At 45.4% G+C, this 27,812-nt stretch overlaps 1 protein-coding gene across 3 annotated transcripts in view; it reads left to right on the top strand.

Moving 5' to 3' along the window:
• ryr2a (ryanodine receptor 2a (cardiac)) overlaps positions 1 to 27,812 on the top strand; it is a 710,821-nt gene that overhangs the window by 416,348 nt on the left and 266,661 nt on the right. For all 3 annotated transcript variants that reach the window (XM_070545357.1, XM_070545356.1, XM_070545355.1), the window contains 7 exons: positions 7,037 to 7,243; positions 7,323 to 7,628; positions 12,276 to 12,340; positions 16,437 to 16,587; positions 16,752 to 16,838; positions 20,892 to 21,158; positions 21,347 to 21,477. In XM_070545357.1, coding sequence (XP_070401458.1) covers positions 7,037 to 7,243; positions 7,323 to 7,628; positions 12,276 to 12,340; positions 16,437 to 16,587; positions 16,752 to 16,838; positions 20,892 to 21,158; positions 21,347 to 21,477 — 1,214 coding nt within the window. The remainder of the gene's footprint in view (positions 1 to 7,036; positions 7,244 to 7,322; positions 7,629 to 12,275; positions 12,341 to 16,436; positions 16,588 to 16,751; positions 16,839 to 20,891; positions 21,159 to 21,346; positions 21,478 to 27,812) is intronic.

The following is a 27,812-nucleotide window of genomic DNA, read 5'->3' as shown; positions in this document are numbered from 1 at the left end:
CCTGAACAACAAAATGGACTGTAGCCATAACACTGAGGCTGTTTTCAGGAAAGGTCCGAACGAAATCTACGTGCTGAGGAGACAGAGGTTCTTTGGAGAGCAGGGGACGCTACAAAGGACCCTCTTTGACACTTTTGGTGGCATCAGCCACATTTTACAGCGTGGTATGTTGGGGCAGCATCTTATCTGCTGTTGAGAGACTGAGATTAGATAAGCTCATCAAGAAGGCTAGCGCTGTCCTAGGATGTTTTCTTGATCCAGTGCAGGAGGTGGGAGACAGAAGGACTCTAGCAAATATTACACCACTGTTGGACAACGTCTCGCCCCATACATGAAGATGTTGTGGAACTTAAGAGCTCCTGCAGAGCCACACCTCCAATTCTCACACTGAAGAACCAGACCCCCTCCTCCCTTGCTGTCACACTCAACAGACGGAGTGGGACACACACACACAAACAAAAGATTGTTTCCTTTCCACCAGTACAAACCAAAACCTGTCTTCAAAGGAGTAACGTTAACTGAGAATCACAGGTTACTTGCTCAAGAGAGAGTTTTCAGTCAGGTATTACACCCTCACCCGCATTCTTCCGTAGTTTCTTGATAAACCTGCGTGCCCCTGCTGCTGCTGCTTTAAAGGAATAGGTTTGGTCGTGGTGAGTCACCAGCTATTTGTCAGGGTGAACCACCTGGTGTTGCAACGTTAGCTTGCACCGCTGGAAATGAGTCAAACTGCTTCGAAAGTTGGTGCAGAGCGGCCGTATTCACTGAGTAGAACTTATAACTGGTAGTACCCAGTACCTGGCAATCTCATTAGAGTACAAGGTGACACTTCACACTGTGTGCCAAAAACAGCACACAGTTGATGCAACCTGCTGGGTTCCTTATATGGGAAACCTTTTGCTGATTGGTTTAATGAACTGACCTGTATTGGAGTGTTTACTGTGTGAAGGCCCTTTGGACGACTCTGGTCGTGAGTTGGCGCTTTATAAATAAACTTAAAATAAACTCTCCTTCTGCTCAATCAGACAGGTTGACCAGTGGCAGGTTGTTTGGTCTGGACCTTGTTTCCAAATGCAGAACTGTATCCTCCAGTGCTTTGCCCTTGGACTCCAGCATGTCCACTTTAGCACAAAAAGTTTTGATTTCACTAACCGCGTCAGCAATGCAAGTTTTGGTTTCTGTGACTCACTACAGTTGTTCATCTATTTCTTCAGATTGTCAATGGATCCCACAATGTCATCAGATCTAGAGGAGAAGCTCTTTTGAGTCAGTTAGCCTACTTTACAGTTGATGCCATTACACAAGTGCTGCTGGGTGCATTTGCAATTCCAGTCAGAGGAATCTAAAGAACGAAAGAAAAGTATCTTATATAGCACGCCTCAAGATAAAAAACACAAGGCACTTCACAAGAACAAAAACTTCTAAATATCTTCTTTTGACCTATTGGGTCGATTAAATCCCAAACCCTCTACCAAACCACCACCTTTTTCTGAAACTTTTTCCCACTCCAACCACAAATATAAACTCCCAATATTCATCGACTCTGGAGCTGACACCGAGTTTATGGATCTCACGTTCACCAAATCTATTGGTTTGGAACTGCATCCTGTCTCCAAGAGGTTCAGGCTGTTGATGGTCGCACCGCTTCCTTTGCCACACACAAGACTGATCCATCACCATGACTGAGATTGGAAGGCAATAATGTGGAGAGTCTTTGTTTCCTTATCAGTAACTCTCCAGAAATTCCAATTATTCCAGGCAGTTCCTGGTTACAGACCCATAAACCCCAGATGGATTGATGCAAAGGTGAGATTCTTCATTGGTCAAATTACTGTCACTTAAACAGTTTGAACAATGCTTCTCCCCCTACCCAATCTTTCCAGGATCCCCAGAAACCTACCCTGATCTATCCAAGGGTCCTAAGGAGTACCATGACCTAACAAAGTCTTTAATAACCATCTGGCCTCTTCACTTCCTCCTCAACGGTCCTTCAGCTGTGCCATCAACCTTCTTCCAGTTACTTTTACCTAGAGGGGTTGTCTGTTTTCCCACTCAGTTCCTGAAAAAGCTGCCACGATCAAATGCATTAAGGAATCAATACAAGCAGGATTCATTCAACCCTCGTCATCTGCAGCAGGAGCAAGTTATTTCTTTGGGAGGACAAAGGATGGATCCCTCAGACCCTGCATTGATTATTGCTCCCTGATCGATATCACCATCAAAAACTGTTACCCGCTACCTCTTAGCAACACTGCTTTTGACTCACTTCAGAGAGCACAGACCTTCACTAAGCTGGATATTTGCAAAGCTTATCATTTGGCCCATTTCCATGAAGGAGACAAATGAAAAAAGGCTTTTAGCACATCCACAGGACATTGTAAATACCTTGTCATGCCCTTTGGTCTAACCAGTGTCCTAGCTGGTTTTCAGGCACTCACCAACGACGTTTTACGGGACATGGTGGGACAATATTTGTTTGTCTATCTAGATGATATCCTGGTCCTCTCTCCAGAGAGGCTGCATCTCCAGATCCAGAGACTCACAAAAGACACGTGTAACATTTTGTAAGTGGTCACAATTAATTAACGGTATATCCAACAAAGTATAGCATTCCATCAAACTATGAGTCATTAATATTGTTGGACCTTAAATTTCCGATTGAATCTGGAAATAGGCTCTTTGGGTAGCCAGGGAACCAAGACTTACTAATAATTTGACACAGAAGCAACAATATAATTTATAAAAAATACATTTATTACTATATTTATACAACTAATGACTATAGAGAATAATAGAAGGTAAATGATTATTGAAGATAGTATCAACTGAGACAATAACCAAACTCTGATGAAATATGGTCGTGGATGTTATCAAGAGTCTAATTAAGTGTCTTGGGAAAGTTGTGAAGTCTGGGATTACAAGAATAATCTGGCTGAATTTAGTGATGTTTGAGTAGTTATCAATTACTCATAACCCATCCAACGCCTGTGTGCAAAGCCTACTATACCAGCAGTGAGCACTCCTGGTAGATCCAACTGGCAAAGTGAAGTCGGGCCCCACAACACCGAGGAGTGGTTGGGCCCCCCGTCTCGAATGTTGGTGTTCTGGGGTATTCAAAGGTCAAATGTCCCTTAAATACAGCTCGGCTGGTCTGAGGTTACTCTCTGGTATAGAAGTTTGTTTCTGCTTGAGGCTGACGGGTTTGTTAGTGTCTGATGAAGTTGTAGCATGCAAAATAAATAATGGTTATTTAGTTCTGAGAAAGGCTAAAATGTTCTGTTGTAAGATCTGTCTTGATCTCACAAAAGATGTCCTGTAAGCATTTCGGCTGGAACTCTTGAATTGAGTGTTTCTCTAATTTTGAAGGTCTGTGTTGGACCAATCAGGGACCCGGAAAAATGTAGGAGGTGTTATCAAATTCCTCTGCACCACAGCTTTCCTAAGAGACTCATAAGGAACTATTTCACTTACTATCATGATCTAAGTATAATATAACTGCCATAGGTAAGATACTGAAATTAATATGTGACATGACTGATAATAAAATCATCATCAACTCATCAAGTAGATTTGATTGGTGTATTTAAGATCTAATATTTGTATTTTAACAATAAACATTTATTTTGATTCAATCAGTACTTTCAAGCAACCAAGTCTTATTAAATTCACCTCAGATAAAACACTCATTGTTCTATGCTTGTAAATAATCTGTAAAGTAAGAAAATAATTGTATAAAAAGAATATGATTAATTTTTAAGGTTAAAAGTCCTGGCTCCTGGAGATGTATTGTATGTTGAACTTTGTTATGGCGGTTCCCCAGGTGGTGAGGCTGGCTTATGGAGAGATGGATATTTGTTTTGTTTTAGAGCACACGGTTGCTCGGGCAAATGAAGATGGCTGGACAGTGTAATACCTGACGACCTTTAGCATGCACATGACTTTCTTAATGCTACACATGTCCACGCTGTTCTTCTGAGTCTTCTCCAAAACAACCTGTTTGTCAAAGCAGAGAAATGTGAGTTTCATAGCACATCCATTTCTTTCCTCGATTTTACCTTCTCCCCAATCAGATCACTATGAATCCTGCCCAGACCTCAGCCGTCATCAACTGGCCCACGGCCACCACCCAATAACAACTTCAATGGTTTTTCGAGTTCACCAACTTCTACCACAGATTCATATGGGACTACAGTGAGATTAGTGCACCTGTTCATGCCCTCACCTCCAGCAAGGTCACTTTTCAATGGAACAATTCTGCTCAAGCCTACTTTCAGAAACTTGTGCATGTCTGCTCCCGTCCTCCATTCACCTGACACCACATTGTGGAGGTTGATGCCTCAGCCATTGGTGTTGGGGCTGTTCAGAAACTCAGAGGTTTCAGGATGAGAAAATTCACTCATGCTTTCGTCTCCAAGACACTTTCATCCACCGAACACAACCATGACGTTAGGGATCGGGAGCTCTTAGGCATCAAACTTGCTCTGGAGGAATGGAGACATTAGCTCGAGGGTTCTGGCACCTCGTTCACAGTTTGGACCGATCATAATAACCTAGAATATATTAAGATGGCTAAAAGACTCAGTCCTTGACAAGCCAGGTGGGCCTTGTTCTTTAGTTGTTTTAACTTTGTCATGCCCTATTGACCAGGAAACAAAAACATCAAAACTGATGCCCTGTCCAGGACTGTGGAATCTTCTACACCTGAACCTTTCCAGGATACAGAGCATTTTTTTTTGGGGGGGGGGGGGGGGGGGGGGGGGGGGGGGGTTTCCAGACTAGCACTGGAAAATCAACTCAGGGAGACCCACCAACAACACCCTGCTCCTCCCCAGTGCCCCGCCAATCACCTGTTTGTTCCAGATTCCTTTTGCACCACAGTTCACATCTCTATTGTCACACATGCACCTCCAAGCCCCTTGCTATCGCCCAAAGTTGATTCTGGTGGCTCACCATGATCAAAAATGTCAAATAATTTGTTTCAACCTGTCAGGCCTGTGCCCAAGCCAAAACACCACTCAGAACACCAATTCTTGAGACCTCTGCCCGTACCCCGAACCCCCTGGACCCAATTGCACTTGGTCCCACATCAGTATGGATTTTATCACTGGTCTTCCCTCTTCTAACAACCACAAGGTAATTCTCACTGTTGTGGATTGCTTTTCCAAAATTACTCATGTGGTTCCCCTCAGGAAACTCCCCTCTGCCAAGGATGTGGCTAAAATACTCACACGAGAGATTTTCCGCCTTAATGGACTGCCCTCAGACGTTGTCTCTGACCAAGGATCCCGATTTTTCTCTGACTTCTGGAGTGTTCTGCTTTCAATTGGGCATTCAGGTGAGCCTCTCGTCTGGTTTCCACCCTCAGAATGATGGTCAAACTGAGAGGATCCACCAGGAGGTGCAAACAAAGCTCCTCCTGCTTTGTGAGATTGATGCCATCTCATAGGCCCGTAACCTGCCTTGGGTGGAAAACACCCTCAACTGCCTCCCGTCCAGCACCACAGGTGTGTTCCCAGTCTATGCTGTTTATGGCTTTCAGCCTTCTGTCTTCTCCATACAGGAGCGAGGATCCAGATTCCCTTCTGCCCAGACAGCTGCACTCCAATATCATTGTGCTTGGATGGTGGCTAAACGAAGCCGCATCCACACCTCTGCTGTTTACTTCCACTCGGCCAATCGCCACAGGGTTGCTGCTCCTGTCTACAGTCTCAGATCTCTGTGGTCATTAATCCTGCAGCTGTCCATCTTTGCCTCCCCAGGACTCTCCATATCCACCCCATATTCCACGTCTCCCGAATCAAGCCTGTAGTCTCCTCTTGACACATGCTCTCCTCCAGGCCCCCTCCGTCCGCCTGGTTTGTGGAGGGTGGGCTGGTTTGGCATGTCAGGCAGCCTACCAGGGACATCCCGATGAGTCGCTCATCTGCGATTTCCACCAGACCTGTCCTGATTAGCCGGTCCTTGAGACGGGGGTTGGGGGGAGTACTGTCATGATCCAGCACCAGCAATGCTCCGTTTCCACAGCAACCATAGCCTGCTCCCATTCAGCCTCATTCATCACACTTGCTCCCCCTCTCTTCCTTTTTTCACCTGCCTCTCCTGCTGTATAAGACACATCCTGTTCTTCAAACAGTGGCTCATTGTCAAACGCTCACGACAGTAGATTGTCCAGCCTTGTTTCTCAGACTTGTGCCCACAGATTACAAACCTGCCCCATCCATGAGTCTCCTCCTCATCTTGCCCCTTACAGACTCTGACCTTGTATTGGCCCCTGACCTTGATCTTCTGGATCTTCCTGCTCTCTGCTCTCCCGATAATGCTCCTGCCCTCCTCCTGACCAAGATGTATGCAAAATGTATTGATCAAATATATGCACACTCCTTGATCTGTTCCTCACCCTGAAATTACACTCTTCCACATAAATACTGCCACCACTCTGCTTTGCTTGTCTTTAGCATGGCCTCTTTCCCTTTCCAGCAGTTTCATGTTGTCGCTGACCGCTCAGCTTCGGAAAACGTCCGCTCTGACATCTGATCTGGGTATCTAGAGTCTGGTTAGCACTACTCCCAGCAGTGGTGCTTAGTTCCTTCCTCTTTGAACATCTTAGGAGACAAAAATACAACTTTGAGGAAACTGGAGCGACTCAGAGCCATTGGCACTCATGCAAAATACACACTTGTCTAGGGCAACATCCCAAAATGCTTTGCAATATTTGGTCATGATCTATTTCTAGCTACTGTGAAAGCCAGAGTTTACAACACTATTACAGTGGACAGTATTTTGCCCACCTTACTGCTTTGAGATTTCTGTTTCTCCTCTGTATTTGGCAGAATAGCCGAGCAGTGAAAAAGCACCCTCATGTCTGGAAGTCTAATTTAGTCTGTTACTTGAAAATTCAATGGGTACACTATTGTGTACATACTATTTATAAGGACTGTGGTAAATGTTGTTGAATGGATTATTAACTGGATTGTTAGCTCAATGCAGAAAAGCAGTATGGTGCAAAAATGAACTTACTGACCTTCTTTTTTTTCAGGCACTTTCCATAAAAAGCTTAAAGAAACAAATGAAGAAATTTAAGAGCATGACGGTCAAAGAAATGGTGACTACTCTGGTCTCCTTCTACTGGTCAGTACTACTGGGTCTCCTCCATGTAGCCTTCAGTGTGGCTCGAGGATTTTGTAGAATCTTCTATCACACCTTCTTGGGAGGAAATTTGGTGGAAGGGGCTAAGGGCATTAAGGTAATCGTAATTAGGTATGTAAAAACATCAATGTATTCTAAGGGTTGTTCATTAACACCTGGAATGACTTCATTTTCAGGTGTCAGAGCTGCTTGCCAACATGCCTGACCCCACCCAAGATGAGGTGCGGGGGGAGGGAGAGGACAGGGAAAAGAGGCTATCTGACCGCAGTTCTCAAAAGGAGAACCTTGCAGACCTTGCAGTCAATACTAGTGAGACCGAGCTGCTTTCAGATATTTTTGGCCTAGACTTAAGAAGAGAGGGGGGACAGTACAAAATCACCCCCCACAACCCCAACGCCAGCATCACTGAGCTCCTCAACTCCCCAGTTCCCTCACCTGCCCTACCTACGGATTCCCAGCCCGAACTTCGACAAAGACATCAGGTGAGTGAATGTTTGGTGCTTCTTGTTCTACTTTAAAATCCTCGAAATGAGGGTGGACCAAATGTCCTACTTTCCCTATATGTGCAGGGTGTCCGGGGGGAGGGTTCCTCTACTGATGAAAATATTCAGGAGTATCAACTCGAACATTACTGATATATTCTAATAATGTCGGATGAAAAACAACTTAATTGGACTGAATTAATAGCTCGCAGTTCCACCAAATGTGTGTGTGTGTGTGTGTGTGTGTGTGTGTGTGTGTGTGTGTGGTGGTGGTGGTGGTGGTGGGGGGGTGGGGGGGGGTGGAAAAGCAGCAGAAAAAATGATATTTTGCTCTTGACATTGGTTTGTTAAAGTAGTCTTGACACACAGCAGAAATAATGCAGCTTCTCTGCTGTTCCGGCCCTCACAAGCTCGAAAACATTTAATTATTTATTCTCCTTTTTCCCTTTTCTTCCTTTTCACTCCCCCTTTTTGTTTTTTGCCTTTTGCTCTTTTTCTCTTTTCTCTCTTTTTTGCTTTTCTCTCTCCCTTTAGGGGAGGTAACTGCCCAGCAGAACGCTAGTGTTAGGGATATAAAGTCTGTTTTTGTCATCCACAGTTGTTGTCTCACCCATTCTACATTCAGGGAATTAGAAATTATGTTCAGAAGGACCCATTTATAGTAAACCATCATCAGTCTGGGTGGGTGTAGTCTTTGTTTCTCTAAACAGACTGATCAGGAAGCTAATTTAACAGTTAAGAAGAAAAACGTGTTTTTATGGCCATCCGGTATTTGTTTTTACCATGTCCTGTCCGGCTGTGAAGCAGTTATGTTTACGTTTATGTTTATTTATTTAGCAGACGCTTTTATCCAAAGCGACATACAATTTATAACCTATAGGGCGTGTTGTGAACTGTGGGGGAAACCGGAGTACCCGGAGGAAACCCACGCATGCATGGGGAGAACACGCAACTCCACGCAGAAAGGCCGAGTTTTGAACCTGCGACCTTCTTGCTGTGAGGCAACAGTGCTAACCACTGCGTCACCATGCAACCCAATTAGAGTTGATGTCTGAAGGCTGAAGACAAGCCTTGCAGTTTCATTCTCACAGCTGGAGCGTTATAGCTTCTGCTATAATGCACACCTGATACCAAAACTTTATTAGAAACGTTTTTGGTTGTTTAAAATCCCAACGGACACGGAGACAGAAGTTCAAGAGAAAGGGGGAGAGAGAAGGAAGAGGTGGGGGAGGGGGGTTCATAAAAATAAACAATAAATGATGATTTGCTTCTAGACCTGCAGAAAGAGAGAGAGAGAGAAAAGGGACACACAAAAATACAACAAAACCAAAATACCACTGCGCCAACAACATCAGGATACATAAAAGTAACTACTTTTGCTAAGAAACACACGGTAATCATTCATAGTGCATTTAGTGCCAACCACAGCCACCACACAGGTGGTGTGTTGAAAATGCCCGAGTCCATCCTTATGAGACACCATGTGAGCACCTGTGTGCGTGCACGCACATGCAGCGTTAAGAAAGTTCATTTTAAAAACTAACTGGTTCACAATTCAGCTCATACTTTTTTAGTTCATCATTAAAACATATTTGAACTAAGTTCACTGTTCCAAAAACAAACACTTTCATGGTTCTTTGTTTTTCCAATAACATGAGGGAAAACTGTCTGGATGGTTTCCATAAAGAGGTGAAATATTAATCAACCACGGAAGAACTAGGCTGAGATAGGAAACAAGGATGGGCCTCAAATTGCAATATTCAGAGTGCAAAACATTTAATTATCTTTAAATTAAAGAACTTCTCAAATTCTGTGAATTTTCTAACTTGTTTGCCAAAAGAAAGTTATAGGGCTTGAGTCATAAAGAGCAACAATCAGCCCCAAATGATTTAGTACAAAACAAAGCAAACCAATAAACAAAACGTTAAATATTACCTGCGCGACTCTATGACTAGTGTTTTCAGGTTTGTTTTTCCCCGGTTCATTCAAGTTAATTCCATACTCTGAAATTTCATCTTCCGAGTAGAAATAATGAGCTGGAATGCACTGCACGCTTGTGTATTTAAGGTTTCTCTATAGGAGTGTCCAATAGTGAGTGTGAGGGACCACAGACGGCAGGTCCAAAGACGTGCAGAAGATGGAAGAGTTCCAAGCCCGGGAGGTCCAAGGGTTTTTCTCTAAAACATTTAATCACATGACCAACGTGTCTGTTAAAGCACCAGAAACCATGTACACATAACGAAAACCCCTTACAGATCATACTTTTTACAGATTTTTCATGTATTATCCTGTGTTTGATCATTCCTATGAATTATGTGACGATTCCCAATAATTAATTTCTTTCTGATAATTTCTGCTGGTTATTTATATTATTCTGAGCAGGACTCTCTAAAATCTATGGAAGAAAGTGTTTTGTATTTTGTAAAAATTTACATTGATGAAATGTTTTTAAAATGAATAAAACATTTTCTGTTCATAATTTTTATGGACAGGATATCTAGGCACAGTCAAGATAGTGAGGGGACCTGTTTTGGTAGCCTAAGGGATCAGGCCTCCTCTTTTTGCAGATGATGTGGTCCTGTTGGCTTCATCAGAATATGATCTCCGGCACTCCCTGGAGTGGTTCGTGGCCGGGTGTTATAGCGTCCAGAAATGGTCGTTTTTCATCTACAGTTTGACCTCTTCAGTATCCGATCATATGAAGACATAAGTCTGCATCTGGTGCTTCTAATCTTCCGCACTACAAGCTAGAAGATTCTACAGTGCGTGTTGACATTTAGATTGTCAACTTCATGCTTCACCAAGGTCTCTCTTCAAGCTTCCTCTTATCTCAGACTGCTTTTCTTCCGCCTCTTCCATTTCTGGACACTACAGTGTGAAGCAACTGGAATGAGAATCAGCTCCTAATCAGCTCTAAATCCAAGACCATGGTCTTGAGTCGGAAAAGGGTGGAATGCCTTCTCCAGGTCAGGGATGAGGTCCTGCCCCAAGTGGAGGAGTTTGAGTGTTCCAGGGTCTTGTTCACGAGTGAGGGAAAGATGGAATGCGAAATCGATAGGCGGATTGGTGCTGCATCTGCAGTGATGCGGCCGTTGTACCGGTCTGTCATAGTGAAGACAGAGCTGAGCCGGATGCAAAGCTCTCGATTTACTGGTCAATCTACATTTCAACCCTCATCAATGGTCACGAGATATGGGTAGTGACCGAAAGAATGAGATTGCAGATACAAGCGGCTGATCTTTTTCCGCAGGGAGGCTGGGCTCTCCATGATAGGGTGAGCTTGGTCATCCAGGAGGGGCTTGGAATAAAACCACTGCTCCTCCACATTGAGAGGAGCCAGGCATCTAGTTAGGCTGCCTCCTGGATGCTTCCCTGGTGAGGTTTTTCTGGCATGTCCAACTGAGAGAAGGAAGACCCAGGACACGTTGGAGAGACCATGTCTCTCGGCTGGCCATCGAACACCTTAGGATTCCCCGGAGGAGCTGGCCCGAGTGACTGGGGAGAGCAAAGTCTGGGCCTCCCTTCTTAGGCCACTGCCTCCATGACCCAAACCCGGATAAGTGGCCGAAATTGGATGGATAGATGAATTAAACATGTATCCTGTGTCCTGCCTGAGACACTCCCACATCTGACGTTGGTGGCCACAGTGCTAATGTTTTTGCAAACACTGTTTACATAGGCAAACATATTTATGAATAGGAATTTTTTAGAGCCATTTTGCTGACACAATCCCATTAATTTCAGCTCTAAGCCAGGTGTTCTGATAGAAAACGGGGGAAAAAAATGGGTCCCAACATGGTTAGTGTGGCGTTGCCATATTGTGGTGTCTTCGGTAGGCACAGGTCCCCTGTCTTCTTCTTGTGAAAATGGAAATACGATCACCCTAATCTAAATGTTTTTTAAGCGATTTGCTGTTTTATATGTGATCAACGTGATAACTTTGTTGTAATCAGTTCACGTTCATTCATGGAAGCTTTCATGAATGGAATTAATTTTGGTGAAATGATGATCTAGTAAAAACCAAAACCAAACCAGGGTATCGGCAGGTTTAAGGGAGCCAAATTTAAGACTTTTTAAGACCTTTTTTAAGGCCAATTTGACCAAATTTAAGCTTTTTTTTATTATTTAATTTAAGCTATAATTTCCAGCTATTGCCTGGAATCGGTCCTAACCATGTCGCTAACGTGGGATTAGCCATCCATTTACCATTGAACTTGCACTTCTCCATGGCGCAAGCTCCCACTAGCTTAACCAGCTAATGTGCTCATCTAAAAATAGCCCCCTTTCACAACCAACTGAATGTGTACGGTTCCGCCTACGCCAACATCGTACACAAAAAATGCTGAACACTAACTAGAAATTCACGAAAATGTCATAGAAATAAACTAATCTAGTTTATTGGGTCTTTGGTAATTTAAGACCTTTGGAAACTGTATTTAAGGATTATTTGTCATTTTTAAGGATTTTCAAGGCCTTAAATTTGGAAAAGTAAATTTAAGACTTTTTAAGGACCCGCGGATACCCTGCAAACATTTTAGTAGTTTCCTGTTTTATCAACTGAAGCTGGTTTTCTTTATCCCAGATGAAAGAGAAAACAAGTAAGGAGGGCCAAAATCGCAACTGTTGTAATGGTGCTTTCTGTTTCAGTCAAAGATGTGCTCTCAGAAGGAAGCTGTTCCCAAAGCTGAATCTGAGCCAGAGAAATTATCTGAGTATGTACAAATTATTGGTGTTATGTATGAAAATGTTAAAGCTGTGACCAAACGTACAGAGAATCACTCAAGTGTTGGTTTTCAGTTTTTGCTTTGATTTGGGCCAATCTACGTTCCAACCCTCATCTTTGGTCGTGAACTTTGGGTAGCGACCAAAAGAATAAGATTGCTGATACAACGGGTCAAAATGAGTTTTCTCCAGAGGGTGTCTGCGCTTTCCCTTAGAGATAGAGTGAGAAGCTTGTCATCAGGGAGGGGCTAAGATTAGATCTGCTGCTCCTCCGGATTGAGATGAGCCAGTTGAGGTGGTCTGTTTAGAATGCCTCCTGGATGCCTCCCTGGTGAGGTTTTCTGGGGAGAGACTCCATGGAAAACCCATGACAAGTTGGAGGGACTATGTCTCATGGCTGGCCGGAGATTACCTTGGGATTTCCTCGGAGGAGCTGGCCCAGTTGGCTGGGGAGAGGGAAGTCTGGGCCTCATTTCTTAGGCTGCTTCCCCCGCGACCTGACCCTGGATGGTTGGACGCTTCAGTATTTTTAGATTTTTTCGGTCAGTTGTTTACTCGAGTAGATTTGCCGTTTTTGAAAGGTTCGAAGTTTTAATTGACAAACAAAGTTGATTCAAAAAGTCATCATCTCCAATGTCCTCTGTAGTTCACCCTGCCATGCTGTCCATAATCTTCTGGTTCAGATCCTGACTGATAGAGCCAGGGACAGCCCTACCCAATTTGGTGCCCTAGACGAGATTACTCCCTACTGATTTTCTGTTGGTTTTGATGAACAAAAAAAGAGCTCCATCTCATTCCATGGTGTGTCTCGCTCTTCTGCTTCACAAGCCCCCTTTCCTCGAGTGGTCCAGGAGGCAGCTCAGTGACTCAAGCATTGCCGAGTTGGAAGACCCAGGGCACGTTAGAGGGACAATGTCTCTCACCTGGCCAAGGAACGCCTTAGGATTTCCCCTGAGGAGCTGGCCAAAGTGGCCAGGGAGAGCTAGACAGCTTTTTTGAATTTGGTCAAATCACGTTGGAAGTGGATTGGCGCCTGCATAGCAATCCAGTGTCTCTGTGAGATGACCGCACCCCAACCTTGGCCACTCGTTGACTGGTGTTCTGTCAGGCAGGAAAATAACCCAGATTTCCGTCTGATCCAGCATAGAGCACCAAAATTCCTGTTTCATGCTCAGTCATCAGCCCCCAGAGTAGAACTATCCTTATCAGTGGTGGATGGCGAATTTTATTTTTGGTGGGGTGCATTTTACCAGCTGTGCCAAACAGAGCATGCCCTGTTGTGGAAAGGTGCAAATGAGTCACAAGGCAGCTTTTTTAACGTTTCTTACACATTTGCTTCCTTACAAAATGATGGTTTATAGGCAGACAAGTAAAAGAAATTATATTTCATTTGAAAAGTTCATAATAAATCTTTAAATGGTTTTTAATTTTGCTGTTTTTTAAACTAACAGCAAAATAGTTAAAGCAAGCATAAAAAATAATATTAAAAATACAAAGAAAAACATTAGTCTTAAACGTGTTTAAATAAAACGTGTCACTAACGTAAATGACCTGATAATTATTTCATCATATTTCTAGTCAAAAACAAAAGTTTTTTTCCAAAAACATGTTTAAAATTCACCAATAAATGCAAATGTTTTCATGAAGTCAACAATGCAAATGTTGTCTAACCTTTGCTTGTTTATGGTCATAATAATTCATGTTGTAATGATTTGTAAGTAGTTACTTTTCATAAATTATCAATGGAATATCAATTGAATGAAATATTCCATAAAAATATGGATTATGAATATTAATGAGCCTTTAATATTCAATTTATGATGAAACTATGTAATATGGGTAAACCAGGGAAATAACACTTTATAATAACTTGGCACAGAGACAAAAATATTAGTTAAAAAAATAATTTATTACTATATTAATGATGATGAAAGATAAATGATTATAAATAGTGACACAGGGACATTAAATGAGACGATGAATGTGCTCTGATGAAACATGGCCCGGTGTGTTTAAGAGTTTTTCTAAGTGACTCGGAAAGGTGTGATGTCATTGAAGCTCTGGAGATCCGGTCTGCAGGTGAAGCCGTCTCTCAGAGCGAGTGAGTGGACTTCTGATGTATCTGAAGTTCGTAGACACCCTCAGCATTCGCACGACTGGTGAAAAGATACTTCCCAGCTGGCTCCTGGCAGAAAGTTTCACTTCTGATGAGTCGCTTTAAGGTTGTAATAATCCGTGTTATAATGAAAACATTTTTGAAGCAGTTGAAAAACGGGCCGTCACTATTCCGGCGCCTACGTCACAGCTCGACCCAGCTAGACCTCGTCATGTGGGGACGTAACGGTTTGTAAGCGGTTCCTTCTAATAAATCTATATTTATAAACTATATTTTTGTCTCTGTACCAAGTTATTAATAAGTGTTGTTTCCCTGGCACACCCAAAGTACCTCGTTTCAAATACTAAAGGTTTAATAATATTGATAATCCATATTTTTATGGAATATGAAATTGTATTGAATACCTTTATATTGTATTGACTATTAAAAATCGTTACATATATGGCGAGTCAGCCGGCAGGTAAATCAAAATCGTTACAATGTTACAGTAAAAAAAAAAACTGGTGGAGAGTGTTTTTAAGTCTCTCGTGTCACACGCCATCAAAACGATGAGCTAAACAGAAACCAAACCGCGGTGAACTGTGGAGTGTTTCTGGTTCTGGGGTAACGTCCTGATCTGAGCTGAGACTCGGGGACCTCTGGGTCCTTGGGTCCAATGGCTCTCCTGTTTATTGTGTTGGAAGAGGGTCCAGCACGCATGCACCAGTTATAGTGTAGGTCAGTGGTACTCAATAGGCTGCCCGCAGGTCAGTTCTGGCCCACGAGCCTCCTCTTTCAGGTCAAAGGGTGCATCGCTGTGGTGAAGCGCGCCATGCAGCATCATCAGCTCCCGTCAGTTCAGGCATTGGGAAAGAAAACAGAAGATGTTTAGGGGTCGCTCTTTATTTGTGGTTGTTCTGAGGCTAAACTGTGAGTGAGTCCACTCTCTTGGCTGAGAAACGCCCATGAATGGTCTCAGGATGGTTCACTGCTATAAGACACAGGACTGATGGGAGAGCTCACTTCATATGATGATAGGGACAGCAGTAGGTCAGGAGGTGGAGGGTGGTAGGACCGATCCTGGCTCCCGACAGGGAATTCTGCTACTGTGTCCATGGACATAATCTTTTTGCCAAAACTCCAAACAATCAGAAATAAGATCCCTCAGACTTTCCAGTCCAAAAACTTTTTGTTTGCCTGACGGTTAGAAGTGGCTTCTTTGCTGTCCCTGACACTAAACCAAAATCCAGAAGTTTCCTTCTCGCCATGCTGCAGGAAAACTCACACCTGCCTGCTGACGTTTGTGAGCAACTTTTGTTCTGGTGGAGCACCAGTCCCATGGCTGGATCAGCTAGGAGACAGTCCAGGTGCTGCTGGGCTTGCATATGGGCCATTCCCATCTGTACCGGGTCGGCCCGGGCCGGGTAGCCCCAGTCGACCCCAGCCTGGCCCGGTTGATTCCACACATCCTTGCCTTAAGCCCATGTGGGCTGATTCTACCCACCAATCAGAGGCTTGCTCTAATGGAAGGTGTGAATTTGCTGTCAGCAGTGGGTGTGTTGGCCCTGGTCGGCCTGAAGCAGACCCCCTCGAGAAGAGGGCCGAGAATGAGCCTTGGGTGGCCCGGGAAAATTCCAGGCCACCCAGATATGTAAACAACCTACGCTACCCGGCCCGGGCCGACCCGGTACAGATGGGAATGGCCCATTAGGTGCCTCAAAGCCTTCTTAACTAATGAAGTTTAATTGGGAATTTTAGGATTAAGTTAATTTTCATGTCAAACAAGAACTTTGTGGTAAAATATAATTAATTTGATCTCTTCAGGACATTCTGGAGTTTTAACAAGCTGCCAACATAAAAACAGGCTGAGATGATTATCATTTGTGTCATTCTCTAAACGTTTGGCCACAGCTGCATGTTAAAAACAAAAAGTAATGGTTGGGTCTAGAGTGGAACAGTTAACTCACTTATTGTTTCGTGTTTGATTTTAGGCAGAGACCTGTTGAGGAACAGGACAAACAACCAAAAAGTGAGAAGATGAAACCTAAAGTTAGAAGACACCACAACTCAAAGTCTGATGAACCTGATCTGCAGGAGTCAGTTTTTCTGAAGAAGATCATCATCTACCAGAGGAAGCTGCTGGTACCTCCAGATTCTATCTCCATTTATGTAGACTAATCCAGAGAACCATCATGCTGCTTACTTCTGATGAAGTGCTGTGACTTTAATAATGTACATAAAGGAGGTAATGTAAAGAGAACTTCAACGCTTAACATCATCTGACTTGATTTCTGTTATCTCCACAGAACTACTTTGCTAGAAACTTCTACAACATGAGGATGCTTGCATTGTTTGTAGCATTTGCAATCAACTTTATTCTCCTGTTCTACAAGGTAACTGTATTTATCAGCCATGGCCCACCCATTCTTTCCCTCTTTTAGACAATACCATGCACTAATATTAAGGCAACTGGACTTCTTTGGTTTCTCGGAGACATTTCTCGTCTCATCCAAGAAGTTTTGTCAGTTCTGACGGGGAAACGGGGTCAAGCTTGTTCAAGATGGTTTTATTGACATTGCACAGGTGTACAACAAAACTGACTTCACGCTCATTAAAGACAGCTCGTGTAAGGAGGTGGTAAACATATAAGTAAAATATAACAGGGCTAAATTTCATACCAAACATGACTGGACACACACACACACACACACACACACACACACACACACACACACACGTCAGTTTGAAGTGCAATACATGTAAAAGTAAAAATGTAAAATGTTAATGACAAGTCTAAAGTATAAACTGAAATAAAAGGTAAACATAAATATAAACAGTCACATCAGTTATCAGGGTTAGCTAGCTTAATGTAAAGGTGCTGTCGTGCACTAGTTGTCCAGCAGAATCACTGTTACCCCGGCTTTCCACCGGAGCCGTCAGCAGCACGTTACTGCAGCAGCACGTCATAGCTGCTGATAGGAACCGCTGTGGTCAACAGAACCTTTTTCACTTGAGCCGTCAGCAGCGCGAGTCGGCCGCGTCTCAGGAGCAGCATGTCGCGGCCTTTACGCGCCGGTTCTATTTTCTACACGCGACGCCTCTGAAACGGGTCAAGTTCGACATTTTTGGGGAAGGAAAGACAGGAAATCGGACGCGGAAACGGAGCGAAGCTCCCGAGATTTTCAGAATAAAGAACGTACTGCCTTCTGGCTGCTTTACTTTTAAAAAAAGTTACTAACTGTGCGGCCCCGTGAGAAGTTATCACCTAGCCAGCGGTCTCCTTTGTTTTTCAGGTCCGTGTTGGCGATTATAAAACGGACAGAACATAAAACGCAAACCATGTTGTAGTTTTCTCCTGCTTGTTGTTGTGTTTACTGACGAAGTCACTCGTGTGACTTCATGCTCGGTCGGTGACAGCTGCTCCCCTGCTGCTTCGCGTCTCGTGGGAAGGGCCAAGCAGCAGCTTACGCGAGCAAGACGTGCTGCTGCAGTAACGTGCTGCTGACGGCTCCCGTGGAAACCCGGGGTTAGTGTGGCCTCCTTGCAGCAACATGATGGCTGTTGTATAAAAGCTGTTTAACAGCCTGGTGGGGCGTGCTTTTATTGCCTCGTATTGTTTACCAGATGGAAGAAGTGTGAAGAGATGGTTAGCAGGGTAGGTTGAATCCCCTAGGATGTTTGTGGTTTTTCGAAGGCAGCGAGTGGTGAAGGTGTCATCCAGGACAGGCAGGTGTGTGTTTGTTATTTTCCCTGCAGGTCCTTCCTGTCAGCTGCAGAGCTGTTGCCGTACCACACCAGGATGCTGTTGGTCAGGACGCTCTCTACGGAGTGATAAAAGGACACCAGCAGTTTTTGTGGCAGGTTGATCTTCCCAAGAGCCCTCAGGAAGTTAGCCATTGTTGTGCCTTCTTTATCAGACAGTTGGTGTTGTGTGTCTATGTGAGGTTCTCTCATATGTTTGTGCCCAGGAACTTGAACTTACACCCTCTCCACCTGCTCCCTATTTATTGAGAGTGTCTGGTGCTTCATCTTTTTCCTTTTTGGGCTGTAGCTTTATTAGCTTGGGGGATGGTGTATTCAGCAGTGATTATGATGGTGGACTGCTCCCTCAGTAGGTAGAATGGTCAGTGCATTTGTGTACACACACACAGTCTGCCTCAACTGCTCTCACCGGAACCCTTCATCCGGTCGGCGCAGTGTGTGGTGAGGCCTGCTTGCTGGAAAGCCTCCTCTGGAACAGTTCAATTAAGCCACATCTCTGAAAAAATCATGGCACAGCAGTCCTGCATGTTCTTCTGTGCAGATATGGTAAGACTTACTTCCTCTATTTTGTTTGGTAGCGATCTTACGTTTGCTAAGAAGAGACTAGGCAGTGGAGGTCTGAGTGGGGCTCATGCTAGCCCTGCATGTATGTCGGCTTGGCCGTCGCGCTTCTGCTTTCTGTCTCTGCACCGCCTCTGTCGCCTCACAGCAGGATGAGCAATCCATGGAGACCCCAGTGTCTTCCTGATTTAATTTGGGAAGTCAGAGTGCTCAAACACGCCGCTAATTTGTTTCAAACTGATGCTGATTAGCTTGCCTCAACTGTATTTTATGTTCACATAGCCATACTCACTGGCTATGTGAGTCACTGCACTCAATAGTAAATAAACAAAAATAAAACAAGTTCGAAAGAGCCGCTTTGCAGAGCGCTGAGCCACAGTGTGTGCACGCGCCGCCATCTTGTCAACAAAAAAACTGTATAAACTCTTCCTGTTTATTGTTGCTTAACGAGCAGAAACTGCATATAAATACAGCTCCTCCCAAACTTCTGAGGAATCATTGGAGTCGTATCCAACAACTCCTCAGGAAGCCAAAGAAGTCCAGTTGCCTTCATTTGTTGCTTTGACTCCTCCCTTTCCTTCAAGTCCCACAACAACATCGCCAACAACATCAGGGTATCGTTCTTCCACCTCCGCAACATTGCCCGTCTCTGTCCATCCCTCACTGACTCCACTGCACAAACACTCATCTTTGCCTTCATAACCTCTAGACTGGACTAATGTAACAGCATTCCTTCCTCAGCCTTACAAAAACTTCAATACATCCAAAACTCAGCAGCACGCTTACTCACCCACACTCGCGCCAGGGACCACATACTTTAACTCCAGTACTCAAACAACTTCACTGGTTCCCAGTTCCATTCCGGATCCATTACAAATTGCTCCTCATCACTTACAAATGCCTCAATAACCTAGCACCATCCTATCTGACGAAACTTCTCCATCGCCATTCTCCTTCCCGGCACCTCCGTTCTGCTGACTCCAACCTCCTTTCCCCTTTCAAAGCAAAACATGGCACCATGGGGGATCGAACCTTTGCAGCCGCTGCCCCCACACTTTGGAACTGTCTCCCACTAAACATCAGGAATGCCGTCTCTCTCTCTACTTTTAAGTCCCTGCTTAAAACTCACCACTTCAAATTGGCCTTCTCTTAAGCTCTTAACATCAATCCCAGCAACTCTCAGTCTGTTTACTGTGTTTCATTTTGTCTCATTATGTGTTTATTGCGTTTTTTGTGAAGCGTATTTGAGTGACCTAAAAAGCACTATATAAGTTTGATGTATTATTATTATTATTATTCATTCGAACCCCTTTGGGTTCAATCAATCAAACTTTATTTGTATAGCACTTTTCATATACAAAAAAATACAGCTCAAAGTGCTTTACAGGTTAAAATCACCCCATATAACCCATAATCCCATCATTTCCCCCAAAATATAAAAATAATTATGACAATTGCCCCCCCCCCCCCATTCCTAAGGAACATGCACACACACACACAACTTAAAAAAATAAAATAAATTGATTAATTAATTAATTAATTAATTAATTAATTAATTAGTAAAATGTCATAACTAAACACTAGGCCGAGTTCAGATGGGTTAGGTAACGAATGACACGCCATCAGGTGAGCCATCTGCCTCGGTAGTAGTCGATTGACGGCAGCAGCAAAGGCACCATCCCAGGGCGCCCAGGGAGGTAGGGCGAAAACCCCCACCCCCGCCTAAGCACTCCCGAGGTGAGCCCAGGCCACCACAGTCGACCACCACCCCCGAGGCAGAGGGCCCCACAGAGGAAAACACTGGCACGAACAAATAAGTAACATAAATAATAATAATAAGGGCTAATATGATAGTAAAATAACTAAAAAAGTGATTAAATGGTAGTAAAACTAAACTAATAAAACTTAACTATAAAAAATAAATAACAATAAAACAAGCAATGCAGCTAAACAGATATCAGGTAAAAGCTATGGTAAAAAGGTGTCTTAAGCCTGCTCTTAAAAACATGAACATTCTCTACGACCCTGAGGTCCTCTGGGTTACCATGACCTGGATGACAGAAAATCACCTGCACATGTATTCATTTGTTTTGCAGGTTAAAACTTTAATTTGTTCTCACCAGGTTTCTACGTGCTCATCCCTGGTTGAGGAGAGTGAAGCCGTGCACACCAGCAGACAAACAGCCAGAGGTGTTCAGTGGGACCCACTGGTTGGTGTACCAGAGGTAAAGAAGGGAATGAGTGATGAGACTGGGGAGCCCCTGAAACCTGTCACAGTCCGCTTTGTCCTGGAAGAGAGCAGTGGTTACATGGAGCCCATGTTACGGATCCTGGCCGTCCTCCACACAGTCATTTCCTTCTTCTGCATCATCGGATACTACTGTCTGAAGGTAGCCCACTGACTAATGTCACAGAGCATGATTAGGTTCAAAACACACGCGGTCAGAGATCGTTTCTTCATTTGTACCTTCATGCACAGTTCTGGTTTTCTAAGTCTAAGATACAGCTAATTAAATATGTGGTTTTGATTGGCACCAAACACTTGTCCTTTACTGCTTTGTTCGTGTGGCTTCTGTAGGTGCCACTGGTGATCTTTAAACGAGAAAAAGAAGTAGCAAGAAAGCTGGAGTTTGATGGTCTGTACATCACAGAGCAACCTTCTGAGGATGACATCAAAGGACAGTGGGACAGACTAGTAATCAACACACAGTGAGTGGACATTCACATGTTTGTGCTTCAACAGCTATCGATTATCTGTGGATTATCTGTAGTTTTAAACGGCAGTAGATGGTGGTTGGTGCAGCACAAGACTTGTGAAGATTTCTGAATACAGGATGATGGTGTGTACTCAAACAGCGGGAGCTACCTTTAAAAACATACGGATGTCTTAAACTGACTAAACATTTTTGCTTCATGTATCCCAATCAGAGTGGAATAGAGTGCATCTGAAGAAACACCTGACACACGGGTTCCAGCCAAACTCAAAGTCCACAGGGGATCCAAAACGTGCACAGTGCACCCTCAAACAGGGATGTTACCTTCTCTGTAACTCCAGTTCAACTAACCCGATTCAGCTTCCTCAGCGCCATTATATACCTGTAGCCCCTCCCACTGGGCGTCACCTGGTTTAATTCTTATTTTAGAAACAACCAACAACAGATTACCAAACTACTCACCATCCCAAATATAAGCATACCTAAATAAGAAAAATATTAAGAACACATCCAAATAAGTGATGAAACAAACAAACACACATAACAGGGAAAAACGATCTCATGTCCACGGGATCACATGACCACCAAATCTGCGTCACACCCCCTCCCGTCTTGCAGTGCGGGAAGGGGCTGGTGTTCACACAAAATAACAGCGGTGAGTGTGTCATGACCATATTGATGTATGAATGTATGAATCTACCGGTTTTCCAAGTGTGCACCCTTAGGTCCTCTGTTAAACGTACTATTAGAAGCGAATCATAACAGGAAACAAACCAGGAAGTAGATTGGTGTGTGTGTATTTATGTGTGTGTGTCGAACGCAACAGGACAATAGGACAGCTAGGCGTCGCCGCTCTGTCACAAACCTACCTGCCTTTAAAAATTCAGAATGGGGAAGCGTGCAAACTGATAAAGGAAGTTCCTTGGTTATTGAGAAATCTCACTGATCACACTCTGATAAGTTTGTTTCATTCTCTATGTAGATATACAATTTCACTATCTTTTTAATCGACGAGCAGTATAAACTGTACTTGGTCTGCTTATGAAAATGGAGACGCAAAATTATTGCAAAAAATATATATTAAAGACATTTAATTGTGTGTGTGTGTGTGTGTGTGTTTTTTGTGTTTGCGCACGTGGTTCACACATGCTAACATCAAGAACAAGGTAGAAATTCACTGAAAAGAAAGCTTAAATGACTACATATGAATTTGGTACTCGCTCTCGGCGGCTATCGCTCTGAGATTTAACCCAAAAATGGACAATACCCTTTTGCAAACTCCCATTATATCAAGAGAAGAGAAGAATAATTTATAAATGCATTAACACTGTTTTCTTTACCTGTTCAGTTTTGGTGAAGTGTGCTGGCGGCAGCAGGAGTATCCGGGATGCAGTCCAGTCTATTTCTAAATAAACAAAAAACGATTCGGGACAGAAAAAATGCGGAAATCAAGCAAAGGGTGTAGCTCATCAAGCACCTACATCACTTTAGTTCTTCGGTAACCACGGAAAGTCCCTGCCTCAGAGTATGAGCCAACATGGTTCTAGGAACTATGGGGAAAGGTCCCTAGCTCCTATGTGTCCGAACGAGCACGAAAAGGGTAAGAAGGTTCCTACAGTCCGAGTGTGCCTTTGGTCCCAGTGTCACAGACACACTGTGTCATGTTCCTGGGAATGTGTTTAACCCACGACATGAAGAATCATCACAAGACGGGGGGGGGGGGGGGGAGTTCAAAACAATGATTTATTTAAGGAATCTAACAAAAGGAGTCCCTGGAATAAACCCAGAGTAGTTGGAGCCAGAGAGAGTCCAAGTTCTGCAGGTGGAGGAGGTCGAGGAGGGCAGGTGGAGTGACGGGGTGAGTCCAAGAGAGGGAGCCAGGCAGGGTGGCAGAGGAATAAGAGGAGAGGCGAACCGTGAAGTCCAGGAAGGTATGGTTCTTTCCAGGTGAGTAATCCAGTGAGGTTCTGCTTCTTGGATGGAGGATAATATCCAACAAACCCAGAGCGTCAGGGAAGATTGTCCAGTGATCCTGGAGAGAGGATACAAAACTTGAGTCCAAAAAATCCAACAGAATAATCCAAGAAATTCTCCCAGTCAATTATCTACTTAGAAAACCAAGCAACCTGGAACGGGTGGCCAAAATACTACCATGAGTAGTTAATCATCCAGCGCTGTGTAGTGGTTCCCTCTCCTCTTAAATAGAGCTCTGCTGCAGATGACCTGAGAAGCTGCATCTGCCGCTGATTGCTAATACCCTGCAGCTGGTGAGCTCCCTCTCCTGAAATGAAGAGCTCAAAGATGTTATAGAGATGAAGAGTACTCACCCCACCACACAACAGTGCCCCCCCCCCCCACCCTCAACGGACGCCACCTGGCATCCTAGCAACCGTCTCCTCATACTCCCGGATGAGGCCAGGGTCCTCGATGAAGGAGCGCGAGACCCAGGAGCGCTCCTCCGGGCCATACCCCTCCCAGTCGACCAGGTACTGGACTCCACGACCGCGGGGACGGGAGTCGAGGATCCTCCGGACGGTGTAGACCAGCCCACCCTTGTAGAGCCGGGCCGGCGGCGGAGGTGCAGGAGTGGGGCACAGAGGACTGGATCCAACGGGCTTGACCAAGGAGATGTGAAAAACGGGGTGTACCTTCATGTTCCTGGGGAGGTCCAGCCTGACCGTGGAGGGAGTGGGCGTATCCAGGATCTTGAAGGGACCGATAAACCTGGGAGTGAGCTTCCTCGTAGAGGCCTTGAGCGGGATGTCCCGGGAAGACAACCAAACGTCCTGTCCAGGAGAGTACAGCGGGGCGGGACGCCGGTGTCGGTCCGCCAGCTGCTTATTCCTGGCAGCAGTACGCTCCAAAGCTGCCCGGGTAGCGGCCCATGCCCGTCTGGCCCCCCTGAGAAACTGCGGGATGGAGACTGAAGCCGAGGCCTGCTGCGGAAACAGTGAGGGTTGGTAACCCAGTGATGCTTCGAACGGTGACTGACCTGTGGAGGTGGATACATGGCAGTTGTGAGCGTACTCAATCCATGCTAGATGTGTTCTCCAGGCGGTAGGCTGGGAGGAGCAGACACAACGTAGCATGGCGCCCAGTTCTTGATTCATACGCTCACACTGCCCATTGGTCTGAGGATGGTGACCGGAGGTGAGGGCGACCCTGGCGCCCAGAGCCTCTGCAAACTCCTTCCAGACCCGAGCCACAAATTGGGGACCCCGGTCTGACAGAATCTCTGTGGGAATACCATGCAGTCTAAAAACATGCTTCACGAGGAGCTTAGCAGTAACGGTCGAAGAAGGAAGGCCTTTAAGAGGCACCAAATCACACGCCTTAGAAAACCTGTCAACCACCGTCATAATACATGTGAACCCCTGGGATTCTGGAAGACCTACTACAAAGTCAAGCGCAATGTGTGACCAGGGACGTGACGGACTGGGAAGGGGACAGAGGAGCCCAGCTGGGGCTCGGTGGTCCCCCTTTTGCTGAGTGCACATGTGGCATGCAGAAATATAGTTCTTAACGTCCTTATACATGGAGGGCCACCAGAAGGTCCGTTTAATAAGGGCTAGGGTGCGACCTACACCCGGATGAATGGAAAACTTCCCTGTGTGTGCTCAATTGATGACCTGTCCCCTAAGCGCCTGAGGAACGAATAGCCTTCCCGGAGGCCCCTTTGGGCCTGGCTCGGTCGTCAGTGCCTCCAACACCCTGTCCCGAATCTCCCAGGTGACCCCACCCACAACACATGATGAAGGGAGGATGGTTTCAGGCTCGGGCTCTTGGTCTGGTGTGTACAGTCTGGACAGGGCATCGGGTTTGGTGTTCTTAGAACCAGGGCGATAGGAGATCTGGAAGTTGAAGCGAGAAAAAAACAACGACCACCTATACTGGCGGGGATTAAGACGCTTAGCTTCCTTCAAATAAATCAAGTTTTTGTGATCTGTCCAGATAAGGAACGGCGTTTCCGCTCCTTCCAACCAATGTCGCCATTCCTCGATGGCGAGTTTCACTGCGAGCAGCTCCCTGTCTCCCACGTCATAACGGCTCTCTGTCGGGGACAGCCGCCTGGAGAAAAATGCACAGGGGTGAAGCTTATTGTCCACGGGTGCTACATGTGATAGGACTGACCCCACCCCGGTGTCAGATGCATCCACCTCCAGCACGAACTGTCTCTGGGGATCCGGTCTGTGGAGTACCGGCGCGTCTGTGAAGCGCCTCTTAAGTTCCTGGAAAGCAGCCTCGGCTTCTGGGGACCAGACAAATGGGCGTTTCACAGAAGTTAGGTTAGTCAGAGGTGCAGCTACCTGGCTGTATCCTTTAATGAAGCGCCGGTAAAAGTTTGCGAAGCCGAGGAAACGCTGCAGCTGCTTCCGTGATGAGGGAGTAGGCCACTCCGTGACCCCGATGACTTTCTCAGGATCCGCTCGGAGTCTCCCGTGTTCCACAATGAACCCGAGAAACTTGACCTGAGAAACATGAAACAAGCACTTCTCTGCTTTGACATATAAGCGATTCTCCAACAACCGCTGGAGAACCGCTCTAACATGCTTCACATGCTGTGCAGAGTCCTCAGAAAAAATCTAAATGTCATCTAAGTACACAGTCACAAACTTATTCAAGAAATCACCCAACACAGAATTTACAAGCGCCTGAAACACCGCAGGAGCGTTAGTTAACCCAAAAGGCATAACTAAATATTCAAAATATCCTATAGGTGTCTTAAAAGCAGTCTTCCACTCATCCCCTTGCCTGATGCGCACCAAGTGGTACGCATTTCGGAGATCCAGGCGGCTAAACACCCGCGCGTTCTGTACAGGCTCGAAGGTGGAACTGAGTAGAGGCAGCGGGTATTTATTCTTTATGGTGATCTGATTAAGCCCTCTATAGTCTATACAAGGTCTGAGGGTACCTTCCTTCTTCGGGACAAAAAAGAATCCCGCGCCCAGGGGAGAGGAAGAGGGACGAATGAGTCCGGCGGCCAGAGATTCCTGAATGTAGGTCTCCATGCTCTCCTGCTCAGGTCTGGAGAGATGGTAGAGACGGCTGCTGGGAAGAGGAGCTCCAGGCAGCAGTTCTATGCTACAATCGAAGGGCCTGTGTGGAGGGAGAGAAGTAGCTCTGTCTTTACAGAATACCTGAGCGAGGTCATGATACTCCTGGGGTACGTTGGACAAGTCTATCTTCTCTGCTGGCGGCGATCGGGACACGCTGCTGTCAGGGGAAGCAACTCCAAGGCAGGACAGGGAGCATCTCGGGCTCCACCCCTCCACGCTTCCCGTCTCCCAGTTCACCTGGGAATTGTGGCGGAGGAGCCAAGGGTGACCTAGTACTAACGCAGTCTGTAGGGAGGGAAAAACAAAGAACTCTATTTCTTCCAAGTGATTTCCCGACACCCTGAGTCTTACCGGAACCGTCCGATGCATGATGGTGGTAAGGCTGCGTCCATCCAGAGCCGCCACCGCGAGTGGACTGGAGAGTCGGGTCGTGGGAATTCCCCACTGACGTACCAGTTCAGTGTCAATCAAAGACTGTTCACATCCTGAGTCCAATAATGCATCTACAGGAAACTGTTTAGCATTAACATACAACATGCAAGGCAAAACACTACGGGACCCTTTAGAGTTCTGACTGCCCACCAGTAGTCCCGACTTTACCGGTGGGCACCCCCTTTTACCAGGACCGGGCAAGTTCTAGCAAAATGCCCAGACCCCCCACAGTACATGCAAAGACCCAATCTCATGTGATGTTCACGCTCCTCCAGGCTGAGTCTGGTCTTCCCTAGTTGCATGGGTTCCTCCGGGGCGAGAACCTCAGGTGGGGAATGACTTACTGACCCTGAACGGCCCTCCACCACTCGACTTGATCTGATCGCCGGTGCAGAAGTAGGTACGTGGAGTTCCCGGTGTCTCTTATCGAGGGAGATGGCCAGCTTGATCAACCCCTCCAGGGACTGAGGTTCCGGGCACATAGCGAGCTGGTTTCTGATGCGGCTGTTTAGGGCCTCCGTGAAAGCGGCGGTGAGAGCCTCATCGTTCCAGGCGGATCGAGCCGCCAGCGTTCGGAACTCTAGGGTCATCTCTGCCACCGTCCTCTGCCCTTGAGACAGCGTCCATAGCCTCCTGCTTATATCCATGGGGGACACGTCAGAACCAAAAGTCAGTTTAAAATCTGCCAGGAAAGTCTCCAAGGGACCTGCCAAAAAGGCAGGATTGTGGCTCTTAGCCTCTGCCCACCGTAAAGCCTTCCCACGTAGCAGTCCAACAATATAAGAAATTTGACTAACCTCAGTCTGGAAAGCACCTGGAGATCGAGCAAACGCCAACCTAC

This window comes from Nothobranchius furzeri, chromosome 16, assembly GCF_043380555.1.
Source record: "Nothobranchius furzeri strain GRZ-AD chromosome 16, NfurGRZ-RIMD1, whole genome shotgun sequence".
In the NCBI taxonomy this organism is placed as follows: Eukaryota; Metazoa; Chordata; class Actinopteri; order Cyprinodontiformes; family Nothobranchiidae; genus Nothobranchius; species Nothobranchius furzeri.
The sequence above is the reverse complement of the archived record's forward strand: the minus strand, read 5'-3'. Positions and strand labels throughout refer to the sequence as shown.